The sequence below is a fragment of the Lingula anatina genome, chromosome 9 (assembly GCF_051362555.1).
Source record: "Lingula anatina isolate TDL-2025a chromosome 9, LinAna3.0, whole genome shotgun sequence".
Taxonomy (NCBI): domain Eukaryota; kingdom Metazoa; phylum Brachiopoda; class Lingulata; order Lingulida; family Lingulidae; genus Lingula; species Lingula anatina.
Genome location: NC_141775.1, coordinates 15,925,725 through 15,938,709, shown reverse-complemented (window position 1 = coordinate 15,938,709; position 12,985 = coordinate 15,925,725). Strand labels below are relative to the sequence as shown.

Sequence of the window (12,985 nt, the reverse complement as noted above, 5' to 3'; positions counted from 1 at the left end):
GAGGATTAAATATGGCGTACCCTACATGAAAGAAGAGCCATCTTATTCACTGATGGTCTCCTGCCTCCGCGCACGCCACTGGATTAAATCACGACTCCGCTCGAGGTGTAAAAGCAACACCCCTGTAAGGACGGCACGGGTGAAGGCGGGAAGACCATTAGTGGATTAGAAGCCTCTTCTTTCACGTAGGTACGCCGCATTTGATCTGCAGATCAGTAGACCCAAGGATCATCTGATGTGAATGCCGTCTTTGTTGACCAAGGCTGCGTTCACACGAAAAATCTATTTTCTAAATCTAAAAATCTATTTGCGGTATCTCGTGATCACGGTCTGTGCCCTGAATACCCCGCGGCGTAATTACTGGCAGCGCCGAGAATTCATTACAGCTTTGGAAGTAACTGGCTCGCGCTGCCCGTAATTACGCCGTGGGGTATTCAGGGCACAGACCGTGATCACTAGATACCGCAAATAGATTTTTAGATTTTTAGAAAATAGATTTTTCGTGTGAACGCAGCCCAAGTTCTCGGGATGGCGTCACACTAGTTGTAGGTTCTCACGGTTCCCCGGATGCAAGACCTGCAGATGGGGCATGTCCGCAGAGCAGGGGCGCATTGGGCACAGGAGACAAGATGGCCGCACGGCAGAAATACAATATTAGCGTCCTCGTCCATGCAGATCTTACACCTTCTCTGCTCTTTCAGGCGAAGGTTTTCTTCTTTCAGAATTTTAGAAGCTAGAAAATAAAGAGGCCACACTATTACTGTAATTGGTGAACACGCCGATCAATGGAGTGCATTTCCTTTTTTCTTGTATACATTTTGAATAGAAAAATTAATTACAAGCGCTGAACCTTCGTAAAGGGCTTTGTGAAAGTCAACTTATAATAACGAGATCAGCAGTCACACTAAATACTAAAAGAAGCGGTAGTATAAAAAATGCCGACCATAATTAACAAACAAACAAAATAAATAAATAAATAAATAAATAAATAAATAAATAAATAAATAAAAACAATGTGAAATGTTAACTGACCGTCATCTGGATCAAGAGGAACCGACGATGGAGACAAAGCCTTTTTCCCACTAGATTCACCTGAATTATTTAAACAGGATAAATATATATTTTTGGTGAAAATAATTATAATGTCTACTTCGCATCAAACTTGACACTTTATGAAACAATGAATAAGGTACTGTGCTTAAATAATGCTATTCTGAAAGACACCAGCAAACGATAAAATATTTGAACATGTCCATACCAGTACGGTCGCTGGCTTTGACTTCAGGACTTGCATTTGGCATCTGTGACTGCTGACGTGGCAAATCACGTGGGGGTGACGTAACAGGCACCTCCAGTCGGGACACCCTCTGTCGTCTGCTTTCGGTGATATTAAGAACAGCCTCGACCAAACTCTCTGCGCTGTGGAAATCGTCGCCTGTGGTCTTTAACCGCTGTTCGACGGCATTTTGAACGCTCAGACGTTCGAAACCAAGTCCCAGAACCAGCTGTACCAATTCCGTGTCCATTCTGGCTTTTATTTCCCTTGGCTCCACGTCATATAGTCTGGCGGCACGGCCTGTAGGACTCTGAGGCAGATAACGAAATTGAATAAAATTTAAAAGAAAAATAAAATAAAGGTAAGTTACTGGACGAACTCCACATGGTTTATTATGAAATAGTGGAAACTTGTCTTTAATTTCAATAAATCATATTATATCAAATAATCTAAAATCTATAAGGTATTTCATCAAAACTATTTGCACATATCTAACCAAACCATCTTTTCATTTCGTGCAGTTTTTTTTTCTATGGTAATACTATAGCTATTACTTTATTAGTCGGTGATTTTACTTAATCATACTTGGTACGTACTTGCGAACCAAACCCAGAGGCGCTCAAAGCAGATGCCAACCTTCCGTAATACGAGGATGAGCTGCTGCCGGCATTCTCGCGTGACCTCTGCTCCCGTGCGAGATTTGGAAATGGATCCGTCATACCGTCTACCAAAGTTTCGTCGAAGCTCCTTTCATACAGCGGCACATTCCTGGGATCATCGCCATTGGCTTGACGGCAACTTGGGAAGCTTCGGCGATGTTTGTCCTGTGGATCGTCGCCTTTTTGCCACTGTTTTAAATGTCCTCCGCAACTGAAGCAGACTACTTCATCACCCTTTCCAGTATAATATAAACCAGCTCGCGCAAGTTTGAGCGGCGAGGCTGGAGATGCTGAAGGCCAATTCCTGAAACTCTTGATGCGATTGGCTTCGAAACGGTATTCCCCTTCCTGACCATCGGATGATTCGCCCTTGGCGGTATGATGACGACCTATCTTGTATCCAGGCAACACTTGTTTAATCGAGAAGAATGTGAATCTCTCTCGTAGTTCAAAGAAATGTCTGGGTAAGTGTTTCGGGTTCGTGGGAGTAACAGGAATTTGTTCAGTTTCCTTCGATGTAAATCGGTATTCTGGTGTTTCGTGGCCGCCGTTGATTTGCAGGTTTTTGAAAAACAATCTGGTAACTTTCTGTATGCTCATCCATCTTTTGTACAGACAGGACGCGTGGGTTGATTTACATATTATGAGTGTTGCTACCAGCATGTTCAAACTTCTGAAACATGTTAAAGACAACACAAGTCTTATCGCGAACTCCAGAGTGTGTTCACTTGTACTTAGGAACCCGCGGCCGTCTGAATACCCTCTGTTCTCCAATTCAGTTTCTAATCCGTGAGTGCGCTGAGCGATGTTTAGCAATTTGGTGCGTGTTGAAGTCGGCAAGTAGCCAGGAATTTCAACCCATATTATAAATGGGCAACAAAGACAGGTTCTGTCTTCGGTTCCAGTTTCCAATTTCCTGGTGGGCATGGTCTCTTGTACATTAACTAAAATATAAGATGAACATTTAAAATGTTTAAGACAGATTTATTTAAAGGGATTATCCTGGGATGAACAACGATCTTCCCATACCAACCAATGGTAAATTAATCCATTTCTTTACATTCAAAGTTAGTTAGTTCAAAGTTACAGCGAAATAAAGGTTGAAAGGTAAACTCTGAGCAAACAGACACTTAAAAACTTTCATGATATAAACAGAATATTTCATATTTTTAAATGAAGAGCACTTCTTAACATCTATAGCTTTAAGCTTAATTATTTGTTAATCCATGTACGTGAGCACATGCAACGATTTATACAGTTTATAAGCAAATTATCTCACACTGACCCTTAACGTTCACTGTTGACAGCAGAGATATTATTGACGTCATGAGCACGATTGAGAGACACAGTGACAGGGTAAAAATAAGATGCATGGTTCTGAAAAGACATTTGATATTAATTGATAAGACGGAATAGGCAACAACAATAACAACAACTACTGCTACTACTACTGCTTCTACTACTACTACTACTTCTAGTATTAATTATTATTATTATTATTATTATTATTATTATTATTATTATTATTACCTGAAGAATAAACGAAGAGTGCAGACCTCTGACAAGTGCAGAAGGTCAGGTCACAGCTTGCAAATGTCGTCTGCTACGTGTACAGTTGAAATAGTTTAATTAAGAGGTAATTGCTACTTCTTGTATAGCTTGTATAGCTTGAACTAAATTAATTAAATTAAATTGCTACTTCTTGTATAGCTTGTATAGCTTCGATGAAGGTCGCATTTCTATGATAATCCGTATCACCCCCAAAATTTAATAATTTCTTCCTTGGCCAATTTGTGGTCTATACTGAAAATTTTATTAGAACCCTTCCATGACTTTGTTCATAACTCTGGGAAGACAAACAAACAAACTGTCAGAACCAAAAACATAACCTCCTTATCGGAAGAAGAAGAATAAAAACTATAAGAAAAAAATAATAACATTCCTCAGGGAGAAGAGATTGCCCCAGTATGTATTCACCATGCGTCTAGCTGTATATCTCACTATCCTGCACTATATTTCACATAATTCTACAAATCAATTACCTTTTATTGCAAATAAACGTTATCATAAAGGATACTGTAAAGGTTTCTTATCATCCAGATGACGAAAACGAGGTCTTTCCTGCATTTATTTATTTAATTATTCAACTAACCTAATGGTGATTTAAAACAATAAAAATCTCCTTGAAAACATTAAATATTGGCGTTTATGTTTCTCATTTCTATCTTGAGTAAAGTAAACCTTTTATCGTCACATTAACGCCCTAATACTTTTGGGTGAGATAGGGATCAGTATGAGTCGTAACTTCAACACTGAGCAAGATTTTATCACAAACATTGGCATATTTGATAAAAAGCGTATGAACTTCAATCCCATGCCGTCGTTTTTATATACGTTTTGTTATGGGGCTATGAGTCCCAAACAACATATTTTCATTAACCAAATGCGTTCTTTATCAACGATAAAATCCGAACAAAGGCATTTGGGAAAAACCCCTGGCTGGATTTTGGAGTACTAAATTGTGTCACTACATTGGGGGTAAAATGGTGTTCGTGGGTGCTCAAGTAAAGGAGACATTTAAGAAACCGTTTTTTTACACTCAAATAGAGATTATGACGTCACTCGTAAGATGACATTGTTTGCAAATGTTAATTAAATTAATTACTGAACACTTAAGATTAATCTGTTATCCCCGAAAAAATGTATATAAGACAATAAATACAACATTTCTGGCACACTCTTACAGTATCCTTAATTGCTTCAGTCACATCTTGTAATCTCACCTAACACATCTTTCTCCAACCGGTAAATGATTTAATCACAAATTTACACCGTTACAGCCAGCAGTTGCCTTAAGTACAGTCATTTTTTCAACACAACACGGCAATTAGACTTTTTTGGCATGAACTGAGTTGGCTAAAAACAGTACACCTTTGTAAACATATTGTTGAATAATTGTCTAGTGGCCATGAGTGCATTTTCTCACAGAATTGATACCAACTTTGCAATTATTTTTTACCTTTGCGATTATTTGTTTTGCACCTCAAATCCCAGGGGGGCTGCTCCCCCCCCCCCCCCCCCCCCCCCCGGAGGCTACGGCCCTGCTGAGTATCTTAAAAAACATTAGATACAAAATAGGTCAGTCGATCATGAATGGCGGATCGGAGAGAGAGAGAGAGAGAGAGAGAGACCAGTCACAATTGAGTGATCCATGTGGAATTCAAATCATTATTAACTTTATTCCCTTAGGATCTGTAAGTTGAATAAAATCCCTTGACAGAGCTAACTAACAATTGGACTTGGGCTTTAAAAAATTACTGGAGAATGTGAACGACTGACGAGTGATATGTTTTTCCATGGAATTATTTAACTGCAACTTATTCTAATGTTTATTATATTTGTATTTGCCTATGACTTGTATGTGGCTTACTTTTCTCAATTCCGCACCGTGTGAAAATATTATTATTATTATTTTTTTATTGCATCACGCAGGAAAAAAATGTAGGATCAGGTCGGTAATAATAGCTTCCTATTTTATCTATGCGTCAGCACAACAAGAATGCTGTCTTAATAGTCAAAGGTGTGTACAGCCTTTGACTCAACTTATACTGCTGAGCAAGCATGTGCTCTAAATATCGATGACGATGTTAGTCAGCTGCTAGGGACTTTAGCCGATGATACGCTACCTCAACAAATAATAAAACTTCTGTCTAGTCTCGGGCATATTTTAAATTGCTTTAAAAAACAACATGCTTCTTCTCTTTCTCGCCCCCCCCCCCCCCCACACACACACACACGCAACGAACGCACACATTATAGTTGTGGGTAAAATCATAGTGATAACAGACATAACCCAGTTAGATTACACTATAAATGCTTGATTTAGCACATAGCAATATATTTAAGATAACAGGCAATTTGGAAGTAAATTGTAAATCTGCACACACACGCACTTGGTGTGGGGTTCGGAGGGTGGAACGGTGTCATTTGGTGCGGTTTAGAATCATGATTCAGCTAAGCAAAATTCTAATTTCAAGAGGGGACAAGAAATCTGGGTTAGGCTACACTGTAAGCCTCTCTTATCCCTACCACATCCCACACACAATAGCCTCGGTTCCTTCGCCTTGTGAAGTAAGCACTTATCCCCCCCCCCCCCCCCCCCAGTTCAGAAAGCACAGCAAGCTGGAACTGACAGCTAGTTTATGTGGATTCTCGGGAAATGATGTAATATCTGCGGTATATATATATATATATATATATATATATATATATATATATATATATATATATATTCATACTTTCTGCACCAGACTGAGCTTGTGAAAATGTACATAGATAAGGTTATAGCAGCAATAATAATGATAATGTAATAGTAAAATACATAGATAAATAGCACCAAAATACATGTATAGAAATGCACCAATGTTTCTACTATGTGAACTAAATATTCGTATTTATAGTAATAATTGATAGACATCAGGAAGTTGAGGATGTAGCACAGTTTCTTTTGTTAAAAGCAAGATTAAGGAATTTGGCCAAGGAAATTATCACTGTTTCGTTTGGATTGCACATTATAAAGTGGAATTTATCTTTGTTGTTTAAATGTGCAAAGCACGTGTGGCTGCTTTGTATTATTTTAAAGAGTTCTTTTCTGTGTTCTGTATACAGAGGGCAGGTAATTAAAAAGTGCTCTTCATCCTCTATAACTCCAGAGTGGCAGATTTGGCATGTTCTGTCTTCGACTGGTGTTGGCTTACGCTTTACGTGGCGACCTGTTTCTGTGTGCAAATTGCGGCTGCTGATTCTGAATTTGGTTAGGGTTTGACGTTTTTCTTTATCTTGTATTATATCAAGATATTTTTCTTTCTCAAAATGAAGTTTGAAGGTTTTATACCTTCTCAATTTGAGATTTTCTTGTGATATCCTACTATGCCAAAGTTGTATACTACTGTCTCTAAGTCTAACACTAAAAATTTTCATGAAGTTTTTGTCTACTTTCTGTTTGACCCATACGTCTCCGAACCCATTTTCTACAAGAATTTTCTTTACTCCTGCACTCCATGACATACTATGGCGTGTGTTGTGAAGGTTAGTATATGACAAAAGATCAAAGTGTTTTAGTTCATCTAAGTATGCCCGTTTTAGTAGAACACCATCATCTAAGTGTAAAATTTTGACCCAGTATTTGATAACTTGTATTTGGATTTTTGTGTAGCTTGGTAGGCGCCCAAGTTCTCCTCGGACAGCATAATTCCAAGACTTAGAATGTACCCCTAGAAGCTGCTTGCAAAACTGAAGATGTATTTTTTCTATTGGTGATTTATCATTAAATGGAGTGAACCCCCATATTTCTGCTCCATATGTTGCAACTGGGGAAATCAGCTTTTCTTTTAAGGAGATGGGAATGGTACTAGCTAGAGGAAGATTGCGCTTGAGACTGAAAAAGGCCTTTTGTGCTCTGTCATGTAAATTTTGCTGTGCAGGGGCTAGCGAGCCGGATCTTGTGAAAAGGAGACCAAGGTATAGGTAGCTTGTTGCTACTGGTACCAACTGGTTATGGAAATAAAACTTTTCTGTATTAACCCCAGTGTGACCATGTATTTAAGTTATACTATTTGAGATACTATTTTGAGTTTAGTGTTAAATATTTGACATTAGTTCTTACTTTAAATGCATCATAAATATCAACACTTACACAGGTGAATCGTGACAAATCTTCAATATCAATTGATACAACAATATCTTATGTATTCATAACTTTTGTCAACTTACACTTATTCCGATACGGCAGATCAGTTCCTCCTGTGAAAGATTTAAGGGTAAAAAAAAAAACATGCGTCATCTTTGACCCCCTAAACGTACAAGACCTTACAGTACTCAAGAATGTAATGTAATTATAGACTTTATGTAGAATGAGGGGATTCCCCTTGACAAGCATTTGTATATATCCCCGCGCACATCAGAGCAAATGGGGACAAGTTGTTTTTTAAAAAAGATCATCTTATCTAATGCATCTCTGTAACAAGCACAATAGATTATGCATATAGTCACCGGCTACGTGTTTCACAGAACAAACTTCTACACTGCTGTACGGATAGAAGGTAAGTTGGCAAGGTTTAGAAAATATGGGATATTGTGTTGTATTTATATCACTGGATATCCATATTTTATAAAGGAACGTTTAAAATTATCTGACTCTAAGCTAAACCGCACATGCTACTGTGCATAAAATCGGCTGCTGACAAATTGCTTCATATAAAGTGCTTTATACTGTTATGTTCCCTGTTTATCAGCCATGTTTGAAAATAATTCTAAATATAAAATCCACCAAAACTTATTTTGAAGTGCCATAGGAGTGTTTAAGGATGGACGCTTGTATTTCTTTTCACATTACATTTTCCCATTAGCATGCGGTCATTATCAATATTCAACAGTCAGACAAGTGCTTAAGTTTGGAGCTGGGTCGAAATGTGAACCTCTTTCGCCCACTTGTAAAATCAAACTACATGTACATGTAAACTGTATCCTATCTTCGATACATTATTAACACCGTTTCATATGTGTGTGTTGGGGGGGGGGGGCATAAAAACAATGCTACCTGCAACCTGCACTGATCATAACTTGGTTGTTCAAAATAAAAATAATTTTTTTAAACGTTGTATGTGAAGTACCGGTAATAGGGGTTAGCTGTCCTTGGATGTGGGGTTTATGGTAAGTGGAAGAATACATCGCATTTGATATCGACGGTTTAATCAAATGACAAACTATTTTAGGTTGATTCACTAAATCTCACGCTCTTGATTTAAAGTATGCTCCATCAATGAGTGACATCACCTGATATACTGTGCCATTAAAAAGAGGCCATTCACCATAGGCAAATATCCGTGTGAATGATCTTAATTTTTTTTTAACTCAGTGAACATGTAAGATGTAAAGTGGGTTTCTTTTTTCTCTTTGTTTTTCGTTTTACTTATTTTTATTCATTTATTATTATTATTATTTTTTTTTGGGGGGGGGTAAAGTATCTAATATAATATAAAACCATTACTGCACTGAAATCAGAGGGTTGGTGAAAGTATTGATATTTACTCAGCTGAAAGGGGATGCGTTGGGTGAGATAAAATGTTGTAATGGGAGCAATTCCTATTTTCTGGCGCATTGACAATAGTTAAATATATCATTATTATCATTATTATTATTATTATACCTCACTGTGACTGTTAAAATATGACTGTTATAATTACATTAATTATAACTTGATTGGTACGTTGACCGTTTAAAATAACGACGGACCGACTTTCCAACTTTATCAAGCACAATAGATTGAACATAATAATCATTTTCTCTGATAGTCGGTTAGTTCCTTGTTGTATATTTAATGGCATTGACCTCGATATTAACGCAGTACGTTTATTGTATGTTGGACTCATGCCAAGACTGTATCGGTAGGCAAAAGGTGTTCTCCTTTATGTATGTGTGCGTGTGTGTGTGTGTGTGGGGGGGTGCATTCAGAAAAAAAAGATGACAAATGCAACTTGGACTGATCATAACTGGGTTGTTAAAAAAAGTTAAAGGAAAACTGTATATGAAGTATGAGGGTTTAGCCGACCATGGATGTGGGGTTTATGGTAATTAATTTAGCATAGGCCATGCAGGTCGACGTCACCCAAGAGTAGAGAGTGCAATCTGGCGCATGGTCCTGATGTTGGAGCAAACGGTCATCAGGCCCTCACAACCTGGACTGAACCAGAGTGTTGTGTTACAGTTCAACACCACACCATGGCAACAATTAAAGTGTGAAGAAATATGTGGAGGCCACCCGCGCACATGGATTACACGCTGTGTGTCACGTGACCGTACTAGCGGTGACTCTCCTCTACCCACATATAACACGAGGAGCCGATTCAAATAATAATAATAATAATAATTTGCCCCAAATAATCCCAAATAATGGCCTAATAATGTCCCAAAATTAACTTTTTCAAGAAAATGCAAGAAAATGAAAAAGTGTTGACCTACAACCTTCGAAGAACTGTAGCCAGATGGTATTACAGGCTGAGATGATGATGGTTATACATGGGTGTTCTCTTCTCAAGAGTCCAAAACATCACTTAAGATAGTCTCAATCGTACATTTGGTAATAGTTCAGTAATTTTTACAGTGGGGCATATCTTGTATAATACATGCACATGACTGTAAATAATACATATAATACTTGCACATGCCTGTAAAAATTAATAGTCTACATAAGACATTAGAGTAGGCCTATTACACTTATTATGTGAGTCGGGATAAACTTAGCCTAACAACGGAAGGCTTTTCACTGTCTGCATATCACAAATATACAGCCATTGTAGTATCTACGAAATCGGGTTGAGCCAGATCAATAAAATGGACACGTACAGTACAGGTACAGGTACACACGAAAGGGGATTTTTGTGAATTCCCCTTTCTATAAATAGAAGTGCACTAGCATTCGCCATATGCGGGGTATACTTTTTGTAAACAAGGAGCATTTCACATCCTCAATTCACTGTGCAGTTACAAATTTCCAGAGGTATCTTCTCTTAGTGATTGTCGAGCTAAGGGAGGGCTCTGCCCCTTCTTCACTCCGCCGAAGGTATGCATTAATGACTAAATAACGAACGTATTTAAAAAAGACCGAGCAAAAAATGGAGGTGCTGTGTACAGGGGTACATTCAGTGTTCGGTCTTTCCCTGTACGTGTAAACTCTCGCGATCGGAGACATAAATATCAACATCCTGACAAAATTGTGTCTTTTGTCGCACATATATGTCTGTCTACATGCATGTGACACCTCTAGTTGCAATCACAACTGCAGTATAGGTTATTACCATGATGGTGATATAGTAACTTGAAAATGAACGTTGTTCACTTACCTGCGCCAGCATGCAGGCGTGTATTTGTTGATCATCACCGTTTAGACTGTACTGATAGCAGAGGCTACACGTGAAAATTAGTCCCTGACCTATTTCTTCCCTCATATCATGCAGTGCACGCACAAAGAGATGTGACATATGGGGTTTTTACTGCACACTGAATTGAATACAACTGCTTTCTGTAACACAGTTTAATTAGGTTGTATCCCTGATCAAGTTACCGGTAATACCATATGGAATGAAAGACGTTATTGTGACTTCACTCTTTTGTTTCAGTAAAACAGATAATTTTTTAACCATGATTTTTCCAGGCCTCACATTGTGAATACAATGAGAATAAAATCGGAGTCCAAGTGACTCCAAACTTGGAGTCCAGCAGTGGTGCCTAAAATAACTCCCAATTGGAGTCAAGATGACTCTGATGGAGTAACGCCATCCCAGACCCCACAGGAGGGTCACAATTGACTCTATTCACACATCCCTTCATCCCTTGATTTATCTCTACAAAAGAGTCACCATGACCACATATAAAGGAATTTGTGACTCCTTGGCACATTATATGATAATAATAATAATAAACAGCAGTCCCAAGCAGGGAGACAGAAGGTACCGTTTTTTAGAAACTGGTCTGTCCAAAGACAGGTTTGAACCCACGTCCTCCAGATCTAAAGGCGGACAATCTAACCACAAGGCCATCCGGTCGTATGTGGTGTGGAATTGGCAATAACAAACAGTTTGTAAATCTAGTAATAAAGAGCATAATATATATAATTATATATATATATATACCAATGAGTGAGCATACCTCCCCAGTGACATGCATTGGGGGGTCAAACCTACAACCTGGACACAAAACCTGCTGACCTGGGTGTGGTCAGCAGGGTGTGGGCAACTGAAAGCCTAGGCCAGTAATAAGTGCACGTGTTCTGCATGCAGAAACACATAAAACCACTTGTTCATGCATAAAACTAACGCTGGCCAATAAAGTAATGTTTATACTAACAAAGGATTATAAAAACTGTACTCTCCACGCCGTTTTGCTGTCCAGCGAGCGAAAAGAGTCGGTTAAAGGGGTCAGCCAGGCACTGCATGGCCCCCGGTAATTTGACTCTGATTTTAGAGTCAGATTGACTCCATGAGAGTCAGGGGGTGATTGACTCTGATAAGAGAGTCTAAAGACTCTGAAAGTGGGGTAATTTGACCCTTAAATACATGTAGGAGTCAAATTATTTCCATGAGGGTCAAGGGGTGTTGGACTCTGACTAGAGAGACAAATGACTCCAATTTTATTCTCAGTGCACTTGAGCGTCAAATATTGATGACGATGTTACTCAGTTTCTATAGGGCTATAACCCATTATAAAGCCACTGCAACAAATACAATGTCCTATGGACATCGGCATTGTTAAAGCTCTACACATTAAAGTCTAGCTTAAACATATGAAAACAACAGTCTCTCTCTTTCTCTCACTCTCTCTCTCTCTCTCACAGGCATAGCATGCAAATGTTGGTCCAACGTTTGATTTCCATCTAAGTGCTCACTTTGGCTAAACCTCTTTTTAATACTAAATCATTGCCAATGTTTTCCCAATCAAACGTAGCCCTACATGGGCCAACTGTTGACCAATAATTCCCCAATATCTCACTAAGAGTGAATATACGTTGATGCTCCAGCGCAGTAGACTACTGCAATCATACTGCAAATATGCCTCAAATCTGCTTCGCATTGGGAGCTAATTAGCATATTTGAAACATGCTTCTATCATGCTGCTAATCTACTGCATTAATGCTCCTCCTCTGTACAACCCTATGTAATTTTTGAAGTAGAATTGCAGTAGGGTATACTGCATTTCTACTGCAAATATGCTCCACACCACTACTGCGTTAATGCTTCTTTGCTACTTCGATACTACTGCATTGTACACAACCCATAGAAATACAGCAATGATATAGCAACGAAAACGGTTGTAAAATGGGTTCCGTTTGCTCACGAAAGTTATTAACCGCTTGGTGCGTCATTCATTTAATCTGATTGTATTCAGCGAGACGCACCGCAGATCTGGATCGATGCACCTGGAACAAAAGTTTGGTTGTGGACGTGCAATTACGTGTACACTTCTTGAGTCAGATTACAGCCTCTGAAGCAATGCC

At 38.6% G+C, this 12,985-nt stretch overlaps 2 protein-coding genes across 3 annotated transcripts in view; both read right to left on the bottom strand.

Moving 5' to 3' along the window:
• LOC106170786 (baculoviral IAP repeat-containing protein 7-A) overlaps window positions 1-4,803 on the bottom strand; it is a 36,749-nt gene extending 31,946 nt beyond the window's left edge. The window contains exon 1 of the mRNA XM_086995457.1: window positions 4,719-4,803. The gene's annotated coding sequence lies outside the window, so the exon portion shown is untranslated. The remainder of the gene's footprint in view (window positions 1-4,718) is intronic.
• On the bottom strand, window positions 469-10,913 carry LOC106171206 (baculoviral IAP repeat-containing protein 7-A-like). Of its 2 annotated transcripts, XM_086995462.1 has the most exons (6): window positions 10,836-10,913; window positions 3,221-3,312; window positions 1,873-2,879; window positions 1,259-1,586; window positions 1,033-1,092; window positions 469-733 (listed from the first exon to the last, which is right to left on the bottom strand). In XM_086995462.1, the coding sequence occupies exons 1-6, from the start codon at window positions 10,868-10,870 to the stop codon at window positions 540-542; spliced, it is 1,716 nt and encodes a 571-aa protein (XP_086851588.1). In that variant the 5' UTR covers window positions 10,871-10,913; the 3' UTR covers window positions 469-539. The 2 variants fall into 2 exon arrangements, with proteins under 2 accessions (XP_086851588.1, XP_086851589.1); XM_086995463.1 differs by lacking the exon at window positions 1,033-1,092.
• Between the last annotated feature and the right edge of the window lie 2,072 nt (window positions 10,914-12,985).